This window comes from Vanessa atalanta, chromosome 11, assembly GCF_905147765.1.
Source record: "Vanessa atalanta chromosome 11, ilVanAtal1.2, whole genome shotgun sequence".
NCBI lineage: Eukaryota > Metazoa > Arthropoda > Insecta > Lepidoptera > Nymphalidae > Vanessa > Vanessa atalanta.
Window position 1 is genome coordinate 3,673,219 of NC_061881.1, and position 24,384 is coordinate 3,697,602.

At 32.0% G+C, this 24,384-nt stretch overlaps 1 protein-coding gene across 1 annotated transcript in view; it reads right to left on the reverse strand.

The window, feature by feature from the left end:
- Nucleotides 1-2,938: 2,938 nt before the first annotated feature.
- Nucleotides 2,939-24,384, reverse strand: part of LOC125067321 (homeotic protein proboscipedia) — a 35,335-nt gene continuing 13,889 nt past the window's right edge. Inside the window, exons 2-3 of the mRNA XM_047675858.1 lie at nt 4,722-4,864; nt 2,939-4,532 (exon numbers count right to left, since the gene is read on the reverse strand). Of these exons, the coding sequence (XP_047531814.1) occupies nt 3,120-4,532; nt 4,722-4,864 (1,556 nt within the window). The 3' untranslated portion in view covers nt 2,939-3,119. The remainder of the gene's footprint in view (nt 4,533-4,721; nt 4,865-24,384) is intronic.

Consider the following 24,384-nt stretch of genomic DNA (forward strand, 5'->3'; position numbering starts at 1 on the left):
AAATGATTAAACTATTTAATTACTGATATTTTGTATTAATACCTTTACAACCTCACTTGGAACAATATTTTAATATCAAGATGAAGAAAGAGCTTATCTTACCAGCAGACATGTGTAAAGTAAGCATGTCATAAATATTTAGTTTTATTAAATTATAAAAAACAACAAAAATAGTGAGATGTTGTCTTATTCGGGTGTGTTATTGCTGTGTTAATTAATCGAAGTGGTAATTACTATCTCTGTAAAATTCAGAAGAATTCTTGTCTGGAGCAATATCTGATTTGGTTAATTCATTATTTTTTTGAAAAATGTGCCTATAAAATTTAGAAGCACTTTTGAATCTTCAAATTATAAAACTATATTATGTGAAGCTACCACCGTTTCGGAATGTAGGTTCTATGTTCTAGGTAGGCAAGAAACTCAATAAATATTTTTATTCCAACATTTATTATACAAAGTTATGATACTTAAATTTAATGATATATATATATATATATATATATATATATATATATATATGTAATAAATCCTGAAAGTCAACAAGTATTCGCTCCACTATATTTTTATCATCTATATAATGCTGTGCTGAATATAATCCTTTATATATTAATGTATTTGATACAAATGATATAAATTTATGAATCGGCTATGTTAAGAATATCTGCGGAATTTTATTACAGAAACGAATATTACATAAAGAACCTTGCCCCAAGAAGGATTTATTGACTTTACCGAGCCGGAAACTTGGCGTTATAAGCTTACCCTTACGTCTCGTGTACATACAATGATTATCACTGTTTCTATAAAAGTGATCAATGTTACATAACATTGTAAATATATTGTGACGCAACAGTGAGTTTTCCTACTTTGTTAAAAACAGGAGAAACAAAACTCCCAAGTATAATATAGGAGTATCTCCAAGATTATAAATAGACCGGACAGCTCTATTTTGTAAAACAAAACAGATTCAATATCTGTACGTTACCGTTAAAGTAGACGTCAGACGAGCGGTATCAATATCAGTTAGTTGTCTAACTTCTCTAACCGTGTTTGCTGCGGAGCTGAGGCTTCCCGTTAGAGAGTATAATTGAGGATTCCACTGAAGTTCAGAATGCCAATGCTATTCTTAAAACACCTTAGTATCGGTTACATGAAGATAGTTACTATTTAATGATGCATTATAATTTTGCTTTCTTATCCTGTACCGTATAGTATGCCTTGTTTTCTTTAAACATATGATTTAAAATTGTATAATATATTTTAAATAGGAAAATGTAAAATGTTATTCCAAAAAGTTTACCCCAGAGAGGATGTATTATCTTTGCGAAGTTTGTGGAGTCGAAAGCTTGGTGCTACAAGTTTATCTCTACTTCTCCTGTTTAGGTATACAAAGTTTCTGTCACTGTTTCTATCAAAATCATCGATATTGTTATTGTTATACACGAAGTTGCTGCAAATATGATGTGACGCTACTGTAAGTACTTATTCCTATTTTACCTAAAATATTCCGGAGCTGTCTCTAGTTTTAAGATCACAGATAGATCGATCCGCTCGTTTTTGACGAGTGATTACCTTGTTTAAGTCAGAAGTATTACACCAAAGTAACACTCTCTGTCATGATACCACGAAAATAACTAAACTAAAAGAACAGTATCAATGACAGTTTGATATTTTACTTTCCCAACGGCGTAAGCTATTGAGATGAGTCTTACAGGATGATAAATGAGAATTCCATTTGAGCTTTAGTCTAATGTAATTCTTAAAAACTTAAGATCTCTATTATCCAACGTTAGCCGAATATTCTGTTGTTTTAGACTAGGTAACTTTTTTAACACGACTGAGTGCTATATTTTTTGGCCAGTTCTTCTCAGGTCTGTAGTATATCTTTCTATATAGCAAAATTATAAAGAGTTTCAGCTTCTAAAACTTTCTTATTATAATCATTTAATTTTTTAACTTAAAATATCTCAAATGTTTTGTATTCATTCATTTTGTTTTTTAATTGTATTAGAAATTTGAAGTAAATTATATGGAAAAAGTTTCTTTACTTATCAGAAAGGAATTAAGAAGATGACTTATAAGAAAAGTGATAAGAAAATATTTACTCGTATTGTTATAACAAATGTTTGAATCAATCAAAAAAACAATTATGATTAAAGATTATCTTTAGTTTTTATTAAATAATGGGGATAAATACATTGAAATAAGTCGATACACATGCGACACCAAATTATTTTTTATTTTAATAGGCCAAAACGATAGCGCTGATGTATCTACAATAGTCGCTTAATAAACTAACTTACTATGTATCTACAATATGTCTCCATAGTCACAAAACAATATTAACTAAATAAGGCAACGACCATTACTTAATTTCATAAACAATATCTATTATAATCGTAAGTATCGAAAAACAATAATTATGAAAATTGCAATACTTTCAACATGAACACGTGAAAAGGTATTTAAAAATACTCGAGGTATTTTCACATAAATATCAATTAATTTATAATATTTAGCTTCTATAACGGTAAGTGTACAATTCGTATTTTTTATTAATGTTATAATGCAGTTTTGTACCTACTGTTTAGGTACAGACATACATGAGATCATAGCCATATGTTTGGGTTTAATTTGTAAATCTTGACAATTTTTGATTTTTATAAGTAATTGCTATATGGCTGCATCGATTTAGCACAATTGATAAATTTAGTACATAGTATATCTAAGACTTCTGAATTAATTTCTGTAATATAAAGTCTGTGTATATATTTTTTTGCATATTTGACAATATCTAATAATTTTTACATATGAAGATATTTTCATAATTTCGCGTGTAAAATTATCATGTAATTTACTCTATGGAGAATAACAATTATTAAGAGTAGTTTATTTACATAATACCGAGTACATCGCAGTTACGGGTATTTAAGTCGTACAAAGAGAAATAGATATATAACAATTATCAATTAGCCGCCTTTGGCGATAATCAGTTCAAATTCAACACCATAACCCTTACACTAAGATTTTTATTTATGTACATGAATTGTAATAATTGTATTACACGCGTTTAATTGTTACACGAACAGATCACTCGCCTGCTCGGCGAAGTCCTTATCTCAAATGGTGTAATATTCGGGAGCGAAATCGTTCGCAAGGTTGCTAAGAAAATGAAAGTCTGATGAAGAATTTGAGTTATCACCAGTAGTTGGAGTGTTGTGTGTTGCTTCATAAAATTGTTGGAAAGAACCGTAGCCGTCGCCGCATTCCCCTGTACCGGCATATGGCTCGCCAGGCGTAGGTCCCTGCGTTGAACCGGCTACATAGGTTGTCGCACTTGCACTACCTTGTTGATTACCATATGAGTTTGTATCGTAATATGCATTCTTCGTATAATCGTTGCTATGCACATTTTTTTGTCCTTCACTACTATAGTAGCCGTGAGCATGGTCGTGTGCCCCACTCTCGTGGTAGTGATAACCGTAGTGACTGTTTGGATAGCCCATGTGTTCTCCAGGATATCCTTGTGTTTGATCATAACCTGGGTGGCCGTAAGCTACTTGATCCTTGCTGTAGCTTGCGTATCCATAGTTTTGATACATTTCATGGGGGTATGATTGTCTCGACCCTATACCGTTCGTCGTTCTCGTTGCAGGAGATCCCTCTTGTTGCCTCGAGTGTTGTTGGTTCCGTGTGTATACATGTTGATCACTACCCTGCAATGCGGGACCGTACGCTTCATAAGATCTGTTGTTTTGTTGGTACTGAGCTAGTTTGCCAACGAATTGTTTGGAGTCCATACGAAAATCTGGATGGGGAACGAATTGACCAGGTGGAGCGTTCCCTCTTATAACATATGGTGGCATAGCGTTAGGTACAGCTTGAGGTAGCGGTGGGCCTGGTGGCACATGTGGGGGTGACGGTCGAGGGTACAGTCCCAAAGGACTTTGATGCATACTGGAAGGTGTACCAGGAGTAGATGACGGTGTTAAATTGACTGACGAAAATTTTCCACCATCTAAGCCGGCAACACCAACGAGACCATCTTTTGATGAAGAAGGTGACACTTTACAGCCTGTTGCATCTAATGATGGAGAACGTTTTCTAGATTCTTGTTTAATACGTTTAGCAAGATTTCTAGGCGCCGTCGTGACGACACTTGAAGGAGGTGGACCCTCTCTTGAATCTTCTTCTGCCATTTTATCGAGCGAAGATGACGAAGCTACACTTGAAGCGCCATCGCTAGCAAAGCTGTTGTTATTGGTAGCACTCGGAGTGTTATTGTTTCTAGTACGTGATGTGAGCTCCGGAAGATCTTCAGCTGGAGAGCACAACGCTCCAGGTGGCAGTTCGCAGCCTTGGCAGCTTTTTTTACCAGATAATGGACCATCATCATCAAGAAACTTTTCCAAACCAGTTTTAGAACTCTTGCCGCCTTCTGATGTTGTAGAGTCTTTGTCGTCGCCATCTTCACTTTTGCTTAATGTTTGTCTTTTATGTTTCATACGACGGTTTTGAAACCATACCTTGACCTACAGGTTAAAAAAACATTTTAATATTGTAATAATATATACGAATATAATATAATATAATATATATTATAATATAGTAACAACAAAGTGACACCGTTGTTAATATTATCTTAACATATTATATTTTACTGTAAATAATACTACTATAAGACTCGTGATGTTCTATGTATATTTGTCATAAGACTTTACCTGTCTTTCCGTGAGGTCAAGCGAGGCTGCAATTTCAATTCTTCTTGGTCTACAAAGGTACTTATTGAAGTGGAATTCTTTTTCTAACTCCAGTAACTGAGTGTTTGTATAGGCTGTTCTTAGCCTACGCGGCAAACCGTTTTCTGAAATAAAATAATATCATTATCGTCGCTTTCATTAAACAGCAAACTTTTTATTAAATATTGAGTTTTGCATTAATGTTACAGTATTATATTCCCCGAAGTTAAAATAACAGGTCTGCGAGCGGCTCACGGGTGCGCTTTCCTTTAATGTAATAACTTGATCGCATGTCAGAGCACCGCCCTTGACGCCATTGTGTCGAAACAGTTCTTTTTATTTTACCACAAATACGAATTGGAATTCGAAATTCAAATTACAAAGGGCGGCGAATAATGGGGCGATCGCGTTTGCGTGACGATTCCGCGCAGGGTCTGTGTGTATTCGCATTATAATTAGGGCAGTTTATAATATAGCTTCTAAATTTGGAGAAATAAAGGCTACACTGCACTGTTCGAAATATATTGTAGTGTGTTGGGTGGTTCTTGATTGACATGACTCGTCAGCAAGCGCTCATGCTATTGGGCAAGGACAACTGTCAATCAAAATTTAAGGTTCATTTTGGTTCCGCATTGATGCACTAGCCCGCCTTATAAATTATTAGGTAGTAACTTGGTCAACAATTGGAGTTTAAGTATACGTATATTTTACATTTACGTATATTCACTTTTTATTATCATAATCGGCTTTTGAAATATTCAATCTTTTAAAATTTGGAAATATTTCTATGCTTACGCTATCAAGGGAACTATAATTATGTGTGTGTAGGAGTTCAAATTTACCTTTATATAAGTTACCCACGAGTACTTTAGACTAAACTACATAACTAAATCATCAGTTAACTGAACCTGAAAGCCGATAGCCCTCGGTCAGCCTCTAGAATAATTACGGCTTTTCAGGTATAGCCACTAACACAAGCGTTGAATAGTCTTAAATTATTTAAAATATTGAATATAATTAAAGCAAATAAAAAAAAGGCGATATTGTAAGTTTGTGAGCTTAAATATACTTAAAAATATTATTGGTCAATTGTAGAATCGTTTTGTGATAAAACCATTTGATGTTCGAATAATTTCCCGAGAAATCAACATCGACTTGTTCGATTCACAGTTTTCTCCGCGACTGTTCGTTCAAATGTGAGATGCAAGTGCGGTGTTTTTGCTCATGACGGACGATTATGCGAGTTGAAGAGGTGCCGCGTATAATGTTCACATTATCAGCCTGTCCTCACTTACGCACTGAGCGAAGCTTTCTTCTATGTCACCAGAGCTATTATTATTTTTTATCTACGTTACAGCGTCATTTCGTATACGTCATACTTTTAAATACATTTGAAATACGCTGCTAGATATTTTAGGAAACACCGCGAAATATCACATAGTATTTAGACGACGTATGAAAGTTCTATTTTATTTATTATACGACTCATAGATGGTTATTTATGGAAATATACCATCTAGTGGATGACTGAAGTGGCCATGGATTTGGGAAATTGCCTATTGTTAAACTGCAACTCATTTTTAAACATTTTACGTAAAGCATTTGATACAAATGTCCTTGCTCAGAGTTTGGGAGTTTATTTTATACTACGAATATTAATATAAAACAAATCTACAAAAACGTATTACCATCATGTACCTCTTATTTTAACAAATCCATTGTTACGTACAACAAGTAGGTAATAAATGATGTTGGAATCGCTTGTTTAACCCTCGTACGGCCGTGCGGGATACTTCGGCCCGGACCGAAGATTTACTGCGGATTAAGGGTCACTTACATCGTTCAAGTCAACAGTCGCGATGTCCGCACTTAATTTGATAATATCACAATACCCTTGCTAGGTACATTGAATAATAGCGTGAAGTGAAGCGTGCCAGTTACCTGAATTAATTTAGTTGTTTGTTTCTTTATATGTCTGATTGACAGTAAAGTATAATATGATTTCTACGACAATTGTACCTACATATTTCTTATTAATTGATTGATTACATTTGATGTGTATTTGGTTGGTAATAACGGCTAAAAATAATAATGTAACTGTTTTAATATAGACCAGTGGGTTCAGGTTGTATTCCCATAATATAAGTACTAATTTATATTTTTATGTATATCGTTAAACTACAAGTACGTATGTTTAACCTTTAAGACATTCATAAAATTCCTCTAATGGTACAAGTGGCGTTGTTGTAAACAATTTGTGAAGTGTGTGTTGGGCCCTGGGGCAAGTTTGAATAATTAATCAAGAGTCGGTAAAGGATTAATGCGGTGGCCAGTTGGCGGTTGGATGCCATTAGAGAACGTTCGATGCCCGCCGACTAAATGCTGCGGTCACATTATTTGAGTCGGGCTCTCGGGGCACATGGTGAGGGTGCTTGAAAATTGTTGTAATTGATTTTCTTGTACTTAAACTATAGTAGCTTAGTATGTATACTAGCTTCGTATGTATTTTATTTTTATTTTCCTATGTAATTGGAATTGTCAATTATACGAATAAATACATTTCATTTTTTTTTATAACTGAGTAAAAAAGGTCATAAAAATTATTAATATGCCTGACGATTTCAAATATTACAATTATTAGGTATGCTTTTTCATATATATTTTTTTTTATTTTTGCGTTGCGTTGTTTTTGATAAAGTACTAAGCATTTATTTTGAATGTTACTGCTGTTCCAGAAAACTTACTTAGGGGTTGGAGTCGGTAAGAAATATTACGTTATGAGGTGTGAAAGGCATAAATGTAAAAATTCAATATTTCAAAGGCAAAAAGTAAATTTTTCCGCCATTTCTTGTCGGTTACAGCGTCGATTAGGGTGTCTGGAGACGTGAGGGTCGTTGTAAATATTTGTTTACATTTATTTAAAGAAGTAGATATGTTTCGAAATAACTATTTTTTCTTGTTAGGTGTTTTTGTTTTTTAAGTTTACGTGAGAATTATTTAAAATAAGGGCAGTATATTTGAATCTACATAAAAATATCAACACAACATTATACAGTTGATAAAAAATTGTACAGCTTATACTTGTTCACTTTCAGGAACGATATATTCATTTAATTGTATTTAACTAACATAATCTTGTATTTCAAATGTTTGAAAAGACTACTGACATTCTTGCCGCATTTCTTCAGGCATTCCAAACCGGTGGTTCGGTTAATAGAATTCTGTAAAATGACGATTCAAAAGTGCCTGTAAAAAGCAATGATAATAAAGTACAAATTGTTTTTTTTAATCTTTATTAAGTATATATACAGGTATAAGTATAGGTACTTATATATTGAACAGTTAAAGGATACTAAAACTGTAACTGTGTAATAACGTATTATGTTACGTTATACATATTCCGAAATATGTATAAGTCCATGTCAACATAACCTATTCTGCAGCCGCAATCTCATCCAACTGACATACGTTTATCTCTACGTCACTGTTCAATCGATCATGTTGTAGATTTGTATTTTTCCGATTCTTTGTATCGTGGGGCCTATTTGACATTATCGCATCAATTATAAGCATGGATTACGAGGAGACAGATCTAAGACGGTTCAATTTCGCCTGGTTCGGGGAGGGTTAAGGCAGGGATGTATCAGGAGCTGACTCGATATCGTGAACTGCTATTGAGTTTCTTACTAAAAAAATATTTTACTATTTATAATTTAAATAAATTATAGTAAAACACATAGCCAAAAGAGACATATTTGTGAAGTTTTGTTATAATTTTACATTACACACATTACATTAACAGCCTCCTTTATTTTGTAAAACGAAAACAAATTTATCATATGTTCTAACGAGCATTGAATTCCTACTGAGTTTATACTGCATATCTTACTTAGGGATTTAAGTTATAAATAAATATTAATGCAATGCATGAATATGCAATTGCATTAAATGCAATAATTTAGACTATATATATATGTATATGACAACAATGTACTTGTATGTTCATTTAACAGTTGAATGATTATCATTTTTATATTAAAGTTTGGTGAAATTGTAATGAGTACTCTCAAAATCCCAAATCCATTTGGGTGATATTAAGGTTATTAAAAGTTGTCGCGGCAGACGGCGCAACTTCGAAACAGTTTGACAGCCTCTTGGGGATCTCCGTTCGATTCCGTCAACGTTTCATTTATCCTTTAGGTATTAATGGCGTTACTTAATCGATTTGTTTTGTTTGTTTTCAACTTCCTATAATACATCTGTCATTTTAAGCCTTTACCGCGTTAATAAATACAGATTATACCTCTAGTTCGTTTACCAGATTTTATATAATTTTACTTGAATCTTAGGTGAAATATTAAATCTTCTAAATTCAAATCATCCTCAAATATTTTGCACAAACTTCTGAAGCTTGTACCAATATAGTTTATTATACAAAGTTTTTCGTTTTAGTATGTCGAGGGCTTTCGTCTGTTAAATACATTTCATGGCATTTTAAATAAAATGATATTCACATACATTTTCAAATAATTGTTTAACCACTTCAGCGGTTAATTTGTGTACGGCTTTTACCGATGATTTTCACAATATATACTTATATATATTTTATCGATCACAAAAAATAAGCCCTTCTTTTTTCCTTCTTCTTCTGTCTCAGACAATGTTCTTAAGACACTGTTGGGAGACTTTGTAACATAGGAAATTGATATAAAATTACAAAATATCTGCCACCATTCAAAAGTACCTAAGTACAGCTGTATATTACTCATAAACAATATCTTAAAATAAACCTATCCATTTCGACCTTTGCTATCTCTATTAGGGAACTGATAATAAAGACTCCTTGGAATATGCAAAACGCTTAAGACTGGCCGTATTTAATTGCCCTTGAAAGGGGCGACAAAAAATAAACTGCGGGGTATAAATAATGGTGCACTTTTCATAATCGCAATTGTCGCCGGGAGAATATTTAGTGCGCAGTAAAACCGTCCCGATTGTGGTCCTAGGGGAGGCTAAGGTTAATAGTTGAATATTCGAATCATTGCCTGTTTACGAGATGCATTTTAATGATTTAAAATCCTTTATATTTTCATAGGTACTTTTAACAATAAAGCCCTATAAGTATATTTTTATAGATTTACTTGATTGGAAGTGATTTAAGAAGAGTTTTGGTACTTTATATTAGATTCTGTCAAGAAGGTTTGATATGTAAAGTATTAAGTGAATATATCCATTCATATTAATCATGAATTTTGTAAGCAACTATTATAGTAGGACCAATAGTTTTTCGAATATATATACCAAGATTCCATTTAAAACTTTAACCTCAGTTTTTTTCATTTCTATTTTTATAAATAAAACAAAGAATCTCTAATAGGAAGTTGAACCCACAAAGAAGCGAGGAAGGCATAGCGTTCGCAAATAAATTTTATTTATCAAATAAAAAGGATGGTAGGGTCGTTTTTCACTGCGGCGGGGACATTATCGCTTCTTTTAATTATTATCCCGCCGATATTTTGTGCGGTGCCCTGTATGACATCTTAACTTCCCCCGGCCCAGTGTTACCATTGCATGAAGTATTTAATAATATTAAATAATGCGGTAAGTATACATCATTTCAACATTTATTTAATATTTGTATGTTAGCTTGTTTTTATACTTGCTAATTACAATCATTGACTTTATATCTTGATTTCATACATGTCAAATTGTGGCAATAGAAGGGTTTAAAGACAATTTAAGAAAATAAATATTCCTCAAAAAAAAAATATGAATCATTATATATTTTAATGTATTGTAATTTAAGTTGAGTCGAGCAACATTTTAATTTGGTGGCTGTAGGGCGGTGCGCCCTAGCCGCACGGCCTTAGGAAATGAAGGAAAAAAGTGGCGGAAGTTCCCCCCACCCGCCTGCTTGTGGCTTTATAAATGGAAATTTATTGTTAAACACTCCGTCAATGCGCTTCTAGTAACATTTAAAAAAATTACCTAATTCTGCTCTCACTTTTGTTATCAACTAATGTTCAACGTGTTGGTATAAAAAGTTCATAGTCTTCGCAAAGTATACTTCTTGACTATATAAATAGTAAATCTTTATATGTATATAATAAAATGTAGAAATATTAAAAGCAAATATGTATAGTTATTATAGGTATTACGTATCGATCTGAGAGAAGAGACACGTAATATTTAAAGCCAGTAAAATTTTATTTTTAAATCACAGTAATGTATGTTACCTAAGTTATAATTTGTTACTATCTTATAATAAAATAAATAATTTTGATTATAAGCCTTGTGATTTAATTTAAATGAAGTGAAGCTCATTTGAGTGAAGTTTTGCAAAACTTTGAGTGTAGTTCATAAAATTCACTCAAACTGGAAAGCTGGTCGCCGTCCCTGCAATTGAAAAGAGCGAGGGAGCGGTGGCGGCAGATAGGGCACTTACTGTAAAAGTTAAAGCTAATTGCCCTTAAGACATATTTTTAATTTCATTGCCCGCTCCTTCTTTCTTAGCGTTTGAGTTTACTAAGCTGCGGGTACGGGGTAGCGAGTAATTGCCATTTTTATGAGATAAGGTCGCAATTCTAAATGTCAAACATGTTTAATGGCGCTATTTACAAATGCAGTCCATGTTTATAAAACATTTCGATTATAAGCTATTTCATAAAGGTTGTATGAAATAATTATGCGTATTATTTATCTAAAATATTAAAGCAAATTAGTCTATAGGACTATAGCTTTGAAGATTCGTATTCTCTAAAGATTTTTTCTTGCAGCCCGTATATTACAGTTCCCATGAGGCTCGGGAGCACGTGGCATAAAGCAGTGGCCAGTAGCTGCCGCCGCTTTTGTACTCCTTGCCACATAACTATTCATTCTGTCATTTCATTTTCATAAATGAATCATTCTTCATTTGAATTCGGCTCGGAATTGTGAGTTTTTTCTTTGCCGTTGACCTGACCACCGCGGGGCTGCCGGCATGACTGATGGTATTATAATCGTTTATTTTTCTTTACGTTCTTATCAGTAACTATTGTTGTTAGCCGCTAGCGAAGGCTTTAGTTTAAAGGATGAGTAATCCCCAATATTTTTTAATGTATTAAATATGACTGACGGATTTAAGGCGGGCTAATTTATACGTACATAGGTACGTATATGTATACGAGAAAAAAAATAACCAGTTAACCTTTTGTTTATGAAAAACATAGTCATTTTGTTCAGATTTATCATCACTAGAAACAAGAATATTTATCCAGCGGGCGTGACACAGGAGTCAACTGTCAATAGATGTCGCTGACAGTTCTGATGAATGAGGACGACCGTTAGGTGTGTGCGCCTGCGCAGCGCCACGTCATTAGCTTCATTCACGGCGGAGATTAAAAGAAACAAACCGACCACTGTCGGGCAGAGCTAAACGGAAGTCTATACGTGTGTCGGTATGCAACGTTTTAACTTTTGTCTATTCATAGTTTTCCTATTGTCAGTTACAAACCGTGTGTATAATTTGAAAGACCACAAATATTTTACCTAAATTCTCAAAATGAACGTATTAATCATACTTTCATATTTAGTCATACCTTTAATCGTTTATAAACAAACGGTTCTCTTTGAATAAGTATTGTTAAAATGGTATTGGCTCTACAGAGTTACAAGTGCTGTCATAGTAGAGCGATATAATTAATCGGCAAACAAAAAAAAATAACGTAACTGCGTAAGTTAAATATTTTGTAGTATTTTTAAACTAACTATTCCAAAGACCATGTAACGAGGTATGTATGTCCCGAAATACCCGTGTTATTTTAGCATTGTGTCATCACGAATGGTAAATATATTTGATGTTTTTTGTTTCATATTTTATTTCTGTCTGTCATGTTTTAGACATGTGTCGATGGACACCTATCACATTCGAATTCCCAGTAATGTTGGACACACGTGTCGCCTTTTACATGTATATTATAAAATACGTCCGTTATATGTAAGATAATAAGAGATCCTAAGTGTTGAATTAGTCGAATTGATATACATATATTTTATTATTACCGTTGTTTCGATACAAGATACATCGTCATATTGATATCATAAAATTGCTGCTGCAGCTTGGTATGAACTTAAAAAATCTGTTACGATACGGTACAACGCAAATGCAATGCAAATGATCCAAAAGTTAAAAAATTAATTGGCGGCTATTCTTTCAATGATAACGCGATGGTAGCGTACAATTGCGAAAAAAAAAAATATTTATCCTGGAAATTCAAATAGTTGTCACATATATTTAAATTGTTCATATTAAACATTCATATTTAAGTCCATCCTTAGTTAAGCTATAGTATAGGTCGTAAATATTACTTCAATAGAGGGCAGTATCGTAAAGTTTGAGAAGCTTTGAATAAATAACGTTTTTAAGTAATAATTAAATGATAATGCTCGTTCGGTTTAAGGTAAAGAAATAATTTAATATATAATATATTTATAAATGGAATTCAAATTAGTATCATTAGACATCTGTTTGAAAAGGTCTTGTTTATTCAGAAAGCAGAGTTAGTTAAAATAGTATCCGCTGTATGTCACTCAGCGCGGAGTGCCGAAAGACAAGCGTGACAACTTGTTCTTTGCCCTTACAGTAAACATTTCAATTTGTAAATTTTCAAATTAATAAAATAATCTGTGATATTTTAATGTACTTAAAATTGAATTTGGTGTCAATATATTTTGTTAATGTTGATTCAAAACTACTTTAATTAATCGATTTTAAATTTTCTTTAATAAAATTTAATTCTTTGTGATAAAACAATGAGGCATTTCTGATCATTAATTAGATACGTAATAGTTGTGTATTCATTAAACAATATTTAATTTTTATATGTATGTAAGATGTTAATGCATTCTTTTTTAGTATAATCGTGTAAAATGTTGCGTTATAATGTTGTCTGTAAAAACAAAGGCATTTAAATAAAGTTTAAACATAGATAGATGTACCTATATAATATCACAACACTCTATAATGGGAAAACTTAGTCTAAGGATCACAACATTTAAGTGGTCATCAAACCGAGCTCAGATTGCAATAACTTGGCCTATTATCGTAAGTTTGCCTTCATTAGGGACAATGCATGACCCATGACGTATGGTGTCCAAACTAAGCCCGTTATATGCAACTGTCGCACTCAATGGACTGTGGAATGACCAACTCGGTGGCCAACTTTCCTCTTGAATATTCCACGCCCGTTCTCTTGTTTATAGACATAGTAGCTATTTCAGTTGGTTTTGTGGCTTCTCAAAGTTTTGCGTCCCGTTACTGTCGTCGGATAAGATATACAGGATTTAGTTGCTTTACTAGGAAACTTTTTATCGTAAAACATTGGATACAGCTTGTCATAATACGTGCGTCGTATTTTACTCGATTCTTTTTATAAATGTGATCATTGTTAATTAAAATTATGATTGGCTATCTAGTGTTTCGATAGATTTTGTATTCCAAACTAATTTTTATGTTCGACATATATTGTGCTCAAAAATTCTTATTAAACAATGTTTGAAATTTTAATATAGTCACAATAAATAGCAGGTACGATGACTTGGATTATTAGGAGTTAAAATTTCACGGCATAATTGTAAACTTAAATAAGATTACTGGGCGAGCATAATGCTTAAGGACATTGTTTGTTAGGTAAACAGTTCAGTAGGGTGGGGTAGTTGTCCATAACATCGACGTTATTCAAAGGGCGGTAAGTGCAAGTCACTCATATCAATATCAGGGTATCGCTACGTCGCCCGGTTTTGTTTTAACAGTTTTTACGTTAATACTTTTGAATCATAGTAATAAGTGACTGATATATTTCTATGATGAAATTGTTATCTCAGTTATATATTATGGATGCGAAAATGTGTTTGGGAATTTGTACTTATTCATGCTTATTATGTAATCCAATAATCAACTATGCCATGGACATACTTTTAATTTATTACGCCTAGTGAATTGATCGTTTGTCGGAAGCATATATATATACAACATAGCTTTATTTAAATATGTGTCATCTTTATGAAATGTTTTTTTTTTAATAAAAATATAAAATAACTTAAAAATGGGAAAACAAAATTGACTATTTTTATTTTCATAAATGCCAAAGGCCATAAATGAAATAGGTAACGGTAAATTAACACTTTAATTTATTAAAAAAATATGTTGTTTATACGAGTTACGACGACGACTGGATTGCGATATGGTTAAACATATCATATATATAAAAATATAAGGTTTTATATCACGCATAACATAAAATTAGATTATTAAATTGAATCATCTTTGTATTAAGACCTGTATCTATTATAAAAATATTGTATAATTGTCAAAAGTAGATCAAAACATAAACAATCTACGCATATAAGAATGCGATTAAATGAAATATATATATATACAAAAAATAATGATATTTGGTGTTGCAAGCTCAGTATGTGATTGTTTCCCGGTAGCGGTTCGCGATTACAATTTGCGTTCAACTAACATCACCCTATTGTGGTGCGGACCGATACATTTGCATCACAGTACAGCTAGAAAAATAATAACGATTTATTGATATGTGTGAATGGAACTTTTATAACATTAATTTACAAAATAATAGAGTATTACGTGCGTAGTAATGTTTGTAGCCTTTTTTATTTGATTGATTTTGAATGTTCAATTTGATAATTCTATTTGATTACCAATTTATATAATTTTCCGATAAGAAATTCTTAATTTTATATTTTATGAATTGATTTTTAGTGACATTGTTAAGTGTTCATTTAGATTTCTATATAAAGCTAAATTTTATATAATCTGTGGTAAATATAAAACCTCTTAATACTAACTGTACAATGACTATGCACGTAAAACCCCACTTCTCGGTCTGAATTAACAAAAATAAAATCTACATCATTCGCAAGTAAGCACATTTTAACTTTGTTTATGGTTTGAACACAATATTTACGCCAAAAATAATAAACAATAACGAGTACAAAATAAATTATTTGATTAACGGTATTCATATTTCCTTTTTATGACTTGTGTCTGCGAGTGCCAGCTTTTAATTTCGCCCAGTGAACGAATTCGATTTTCCTGCACTTTAAAAAAGTAACTTATCAGTTAAATAGAAAGAGACAAAGTGCTTTATTATCGTGGGACGAAAGAGAAACAGAATTGTAGAAGAGGGAACGAATAATAAAACAGGGGAAGAAAGTTAAGCGCCCGTGACTTTCCAAGTTTTTTTCGACGTTTATTTTTTAAACTTTACGCTAGCAGTTCGGTAACAACTGTCTAAATGCGAGCGGTCTTTCCGATTTATCTTTTGTTTTCTTTTTAAAATTTTCTCCCAAAACATTCTTCAAAATAATTTTGGAAATAATAGGGAAATATATTTAAAATCATTAGTTACAAGTATTTATCAAAGTACCTATATAAGAAAATATTAAGAAAAGTTTTATTGTGTTTTAAAATATCCATTACAATCTTCTTTTTATATTTATTGTCTGTGGATTTTCTCACGCTTTGAAATAATAAACACACGAGTGTACATACCATTTTAAATGAAATGTATATTAAAAATCGTAATAGGTTCATAAGCAATAATGAAAGTAAACTTCCGAACCGTCTAATTACGTTAGAGCGAACGAAGGTAAATAGTGAGAAGGCGCCATTCGATCATCCATCACTGATAGAGAGCCGCTCTTTGTGGCCACCGACCAATTACCGACATGAAAATTAAATTCACGAAATCTAATTAACAACAAATTGTTTTATTTATTATGATGCGGTGGGGTCATTTGTTCCTGTCGTAGCGGGCCCGGGGCGGGTCCTGTACCCATCACATCCTATAGCCGTTTTTTGGGCCAAGATTTGATTCTTGGAGACAGCCGTGTTATTGTATGGATCGTTCACCTTGAAATTCGATACGTGATTACTTTTTGCTCACTGTATCATGAACGGAGCACCAATTTGATCGAGGTTTTACAGTCTCATTTAGTTATTATTGTATAGAATAAAAATATATTATTTTAAATCACAGCTTTCAGGAATAATATTAGAAGTTTGTTTTGAATTGAAACTGTCAGCCGCAACTAAAAGTTAAAACATGTTGCAATACCTGTATAAAGGTCCTAAAGAAACTTCGGGTAAGCCGGTGACGTATGTAGTCCGGGATAGCCACTCGTAATGCGCGCTCATTTGTTATGTCGGCGAAATGGCAGAATTACGATTCGCCGACAGCCGACCCAAAGACTGACGTTTTATTGTCGAGATTGCCTACAAATGGATCACATATATCTTGCCTTCGACCCCTTGATAACATTATTTTTCGACATTTCCTATGATTTCATAACGTTGAATCGTTAGATTTTTTGTATCATATTTTAATAAATTTACTAACTGTATTAATTTTAAATACTATTTTAAATTAATTGCATTATATTTTAAATTAATATATTTAATATTGTGCAGAGATAGTCTAGTAGAACACGTGGATCTTATGATCAGGGGTTCAAATCGGAACAAGCATCACTGAGCTATTAATTGCTTTATTTACTTCTATAATTATTTAACTCTAGATCGACGGACATGAAAATATTTTGAGAAAACCTGCAGGTGCTGGATCAAATCCTGTCTCACGTATCTATATCCTCCATACCTCAGTGTATCAGCGTGGTATTAAAAGTTCTCAGTTTTCTGAAACATTATCAAACATATTTCTAGCAAAAGGACAGTAAGGGGATGTTTTTTTTTCACTTTACTGTTCCAATTTCCAGTTATGTATCGTCGCATATAAAAACCACCTGATTATAATTGGAATAATTAAATCATGAAATGTAAGTGTCTATCGCAAAAGGGTTAAACGAATAAGGCTTTGAATGCACATTTTTATCAGCAGTCATAACATTCGATATTTTGTAATGGGCATTGAAACATCTGTCCATTTCGCTTTTAAATCTTTCAAAAAGACAAAATAACTATAATTCATAATAAAAATTATAAAATAACATGTTTGAGTTGTGTTTTTTGTAAATTTGAAATATTGTTGGATGAGTTTATTTGTTATTTGCTTAGGTTTTTATTTACCTTTTATAATCGTATTAAGCTAAGTCATTATTAGAGAGACTAATAGCATGTACATAGGTAATAGAGCCATTCTTGTCATGGTTCGTGTCACGAGTCATGTCAGTCAAGTCATCCATCATCGTGAGTTTTGAGATGTAATAATAATAATTGTTATTTGAGTAGTAAGACTGCGTTTAGATCTGTAAATCGATTGCAATTTTTATTTGATTTGATGCATCTGTGTTCAAGATTATAACGTTCACAATTTTTAAACAAAATATTTATTACTAAACTTTATTTAGCACACTTTTTTGTCACATGTACTAATATGATAAACGCGAAAGTAACTCTGTCTGTCTGATACTCTTTTACGTCCAAGAAACTGAAACGAATTTGATGAAATTTAGTTTGAAGCAAGCTTAAACTCCGAGAAGTTTTTTATGCTAAACACCGGATGATCAACCTAAGGAATTGACTCAATTAACGCGCAGGTTAAACTATAATATATGGACACTTGTTTCTAAGAGACATTTGTTTTGCATTTGAAGCTTATTACCAAACGATTTTGTGAAACGTTTATCTTTTAACACTGGTTAAAACATCAAATTTTCACCCTTTAACTATAGGTACTCAATCGGGCCGTTCAAAGAATCAGTCTTTTAAGCACGGCATTAAGAAATAATATCAATTTATATCATATTGTCATAATCACTATAAAAGTGACAAAGTTAAACCAGCATCATATAACATGTGATATAGATAATATATTTTTTATTTATTGTGTATATTTTTATTATTGAATTAAATATTGACATAATATATTTAACATTGAATAAATTCTATTCGTTATATTATTAAGGAAAACAACGTTGGTCCAGTAGCAACTTATTATAATGTTAAGTGGTCATGTTGAATTACGGTCTGATACTGTCCCTCCCGCCATCCATCATGCAAGTCCAGGTCAGCACGGTCGAGGGTTGGGATCGCGATATACCTATCTACTGACCTTGTGATCTTTAAATGCATTTCTGTGAAAAAATGTAAACGGTCTCTAAAGGCCAGTTTTAATTAAATATTAATTTTCTACATATGTTTGTACAGCGTTCTAAATTATCTTTTCAACTAGAAAATAAATGTTTTTAATTAAAACAAATAAATTTACGCGAGACGTTATAATAATTATAATAATTAATTATTTATTGTATTTATGAATTAAGAATTAAATGTTGTCGATACTTAAATGATCAAAATTATTATTTGTTGTTTGGTTAATCAAAGAAGATTGCAACTGTTTTTAGACAATGACCTAATTTGGTATGAAATTATTCTAAGATTAAATCGGTAGCCTCCGGCCAATGTCGTATTCACGCTCTGCTCCGGACAGTTCATTTTTAATAATAAATGAGACGAAATCAAGACATGACGAATAAATGAATCCAGAACTTGACGAATAAATGAATATGGAATATGATAAATGGAAGGCTCGGATCCCTCGCGAAGATTTTTTCTTTGGCTCCGACCGAACGGAAGACGCTGGCTTTTTCCTTTTGTAGCGGGACAAGTTAAGCGTTTTTTGGACGATTCTGTCTGCCAGTGTGATATTTATAATTTAATATAACTTTTATTTCTTAAATCTTGGTCAAGAATCTTACTATATTTACAAAAATTGAAGCGCATCTTAGTGAGGCCATACGCTACTTTATGCTTTGCAATTATTACGTACAGTATCGGATATTACTTTTGGATATTTTACGATATTGTTCTAAAGCAACTTTCGACTTTGTTACATATAGAAAAGGTGTTCAAATTCATAAAAATCCTTCAATATATAAAATAGGGTTATTATTATCAAAACATTTAAGTACGTAAAGGCATTCGTTTCTCTCCTCTCCAGTCGCGAGATGCACGATTTAATCCGACCCGCGTAATCCGCGACTGCACTAGTCACTGACACGTGGTTCTATGATAAAGTACCCGAGCAGATTATGCAAATTCTTAAATTTCTCTCTTGGATCTTTTCTAACGCGCGATGAATGATATAGCTGTCCCTTACTTTTTGGCGATCCGTTCACCCCATGACGGCGTTCCGTCTGATGGATGATGCGTTATTCCAATAACAATTTGGATATCGTATGTTACATTTTTTAAAGTCAAAATCAACTAAATATATTCTTTTATACGTCGGACCGAACAATAAATTTGTTTTTGGAAGAAATATTGTTCAATTGATAAATTTTGGGTAATCTAGTAACTACACAACTATCGATTTTTTTACATTGATTTAATTATAATATAATGTAGGTATGCAACGAAATCAAATAATTGTATACAAAAATATTATGTACGTATTAAGATTAAGAATAGGTATTGAGAATAATATTACGAAATAAGAATTACGAAAGCTTGATATGAAACATTTAAATACACGTACACAGAATAAATGTGTGTAATAAAATCCGAGCCTGCGGAACTCTAATAATTAGAGGTTTGAAACACCGCGACGTCCTACGTACAACAAATCATAGGTGAATAAATAAATATTTCATAGTTCTCGCATTTACATCTAAGATACGTATTATTTACATAAAACATTCCTGATATCGTTAATAGTCATGTACAAATATAGTCCTACTATATAAAACGATATTATTTTCGTGTTGAATTTTAAATCGCTACATCACTAATGTGCAAATGTGATATCTCTACTACATAGTACATGTGCTTAACAAAAGTTTCGCTTGTGTTTATTGAGATTTGACACAGGGCTCGTGAGTCAGCGATTTGGTTCAACAGGCCGACACCGACTTTTGGCCCTACATATGGATACCCGACCGTGACTTGCTGAAACCGTGACTGCTTTTAATTGGTGTAAAGTGAAACAATTCAATTTAAATTTAACATATTAATCTGAAAAAGGAGATACTTTTATACTCATGTTAACGTTGTAGTTTAGTTAGATGGATTCCTATCTAGGGCAGTGATCATGTATACCGTTATACTAATTGTAGGGGGCTTAGAATTAAAAACAAATATTATACATTTAATAAAAATAGTAGTAGGAAGTCCTTAAACTCTCTTCTAGAATGGTTTCGAGTAGCCTCAGCGGAATAAAATAAAGTGTAACAACAAAAATTTAAACGTCCAGGCCAAACAATGTTACTAAATGAGAAATGCTTTTTAAAATATACACGCTCGTGGTATGCACCGTAATAAAAGCTGCAAGTTGTACCTTTCATCAAAAAGAAAATAGTGTACAGCGGAATATCATAAAAAATACAAATTCTTGTCTGTGTGTGTTGAACGAGAGTGTGGGTAGGCAGCTAAACGCAATATAAAGTGTGGTTGTCGTGGCAGTAGGTATACGTAGGTAGGTAGCCTCTCCCCGCGCGGTCATTAGTATACCGCACCCCGCGAACCGTCGAGGAGAAAGTATGATTTTACTCCTATAAAGCCGTATTTCTACTCCATACAGGAATTCGAATAGGCATGGAGAAGTTCCCGAGCACCGAGAAAGGACATGTGGCGGCGGCTTGTAAATAATTCCTCAATTTGAACAATCTCAATATGGCGGGCGTACGTTAATTTTGTCAATTACATGCGAGCGAATGTTCTATTTTGAATCATATTTACATAGACTTATTAGATAAATTAAATACCTAGAAATTTTATGTAATTAATTAATAATATTTTATGTTTGAATATTACACATTATATATAACTTATATTTGTGTATTTTCAAGGATAACTCTTAAAACATTATACGTATCATCGTAATACAGTATTATATTCAAATGAAAAACTAGGATAAAGTATCGTCCCAGCTGAGCAATTAGTGGTCACGTGTACGAGGGGAATAACCGGCCACTGAAAAAATATGTAGTCGTGCATCGTGGTATTGTTGTGAACGTAATGTTACATATATACATACATATTAAATTAGTACATATAATATGTACATTTATTATTAATTGCAATTGACTATTAATTATTTAAATATAACATCGATAAATGAGGTGTATTATACTGTACAAGTTTATTTAGACGATAAAAGGTCTTTGAGGTAGTACTCGTTGATTTTTTATAAGAAATACATAAATTTAATTCAATTTTATTATACACGTGTAGTGTATGATATGTGTGAAAAAGAGTAATTACTGAGTTTCTTGCCAGTGCGTCCCTCTTCGTAGAATAATTTAGATTCAGAGCAGGTGGTAGGAATTGTTCATTTTAATAAAAGGCACGTCTTATGTATTACATAAATAAGTAATATTCGTCTGTAGTTATTCTATTACACAAAACAAAATTAATACCTTATCCCGTGGTATATAAGCAGGTTTGTTTCTGTGATACTTACTTAAACATGATAAAAAAAAAAAAATTAAGAGTTGTGTTTTAAAAAAAATTGTATCTTTAAAGAAAAATATTAATCTTTTCGATTTTTGAAAACAAATTCTGTTATAACTTAAATTGGGAACGATTATGACGTCTGAAGACTTTTACTGTTTGCATGCTACCGTATAGTCCTGACGAGAATTATGCATTTTTACTGATATATTATAATTTGTCCACCTAAATACACACATACATAATAACAATATACAAAGAGTGATTAATTATATGTAAGTCTCAAACTTTACGAGTTTTAAACATACATTTTACAAGATACTTACTTTGTATGTGGTTTTTGAAACGAAAACAGTTGATTTAAAGTTGAAAAACTTAAAGAAATTATCCTTTTTTTTAAATACTACTGTATGTAAAAAGATTCAAACTAGCCATTTTTCCTCTACTACAAAACTCTTAGAAGATTTTGATGAAGAATGTGAAATTTTGTACCGTAATAAATTATCTAGATTATTATATTTGTTTTTACTATAGTATAAGTACGTACTTATTGTATCTTTCAAATAACTAAAAAATAATAATTTTCGATTCAATTATTTTATTTTCTTGTGCGTTTATCTGGTTTAGATGTTGAACAATCGACATGAATATATCTCTATATTAATGTAATGGCAACTCAATTCGAGTAGACGTACGATTTTTTTTTAATTTTAAATTATGTTTAAGATTAAATGATTTCAAAAATAAAATTAATAAATATATTAATAATTTAAAAACTATATAAAACATGTTATACATTTGAATTAATTAAACCGTGTTCTTTAATATTTTAAATATTATAAATTTTAATTTACTTGAGTAAGTGAGAGTAACATATCACATCGTAACCTTAGTAAGCGGAGCTGGAGCGCGGGAGTCGCGTGGGTCGTTGGCACATCGATTTTCGATTTACTCCCAGTGCAACTGGGTCAAGTGCTGGCCAACTGAGATAATCCGGTTATGATCATACTCGAGCGATTTTAAAATTCATATATGTTAAATAAAAAAATATTATATTAACTATAAAATAAAATTGTTGTTATATTGATTTGAATTGAAATGGTTTTTGTGGGTCGAATCTAAAGCTGTACTCCTTTTCCAGGCCATTATCAAATTATAATGTAATATAATTATTGTTGTGAAAACTATAATCGGAATAATTGAATTAAATAAAATCCTGCTGAGTTTTTCGGTTCTTCTAAGGTGTAGAGCTTAGTGGTAGATTTGTGACAGTAAGCAGGTAAGTATAATCTCTTTAAATACAGAAATATTAAATAAAATATACTGAATTTTGCTTTCGATATTTTGCGTATACAGTTTTATGAATTAAAAGAATGCTTTGAAAAAATATAGTTAAAATACTATCAATTAGATTCGTAAAATCACAGATATCGTGAAATAGGAATTATTGATACTGAAATGAGGAGTTTTCAAGTTTTCATTAGGGTGCGATCGAAGCAGTTAGAGCCCTTTTATTATCTGCTCGCCTCTAAATTGCCGAAAAGAAATTCTTCCCCGGGAAAAAGGGGAACCGAGGACAAAAAAACTCGTACTCCAGAGCTACCGTTGGTGTACCGTTATTTAAAAAATCGAAGGCGATAAGATTGGAAATGTTTTTATTTTTGTAAATGGAAAGAATTTATGACTTTTTTTAGAAGTGAATATTGTAATCGATGCCGCTTTTCAACGACGTAGCGTTTGATAAGATGTTTTTATATCGGTTCGGGACATTCGGACTCTGCGTAATGTAGCCTTCGATTTTGGTAATGGTCAACTGATAAGCAAATGACGTCATTATTGACTTCGGCTTAGTTTGTATCATTTGCTTTTTAGTGTTATTTTGATATTTTATTTTTAAGGACCTCTGAAATTTATGACAATATTCCAATACACAGTCATAAGAAAGATCGTTTTGTTTAATACGGAACGTGCATTTGCGTAGTTTTTAACATTTAACATATAAAATTTTACTATTAGCTTTTAAGTATGTTTGACGGATTTTAGTTCAAGCAGAAATTTCTTACTTTAGCTGTCATTGATTTAAGATTCGAAAAAATTTCGAATCAGTATTTTTTAACAATACTTTTAAAACAATAGCTTAAAAAATATCAAAAATGTGTAGTGATGGATTCCCTACAATACAATAACAAATACATTTATGAACTTTGTAACATTGAAGTAATAATTTGAACAAAT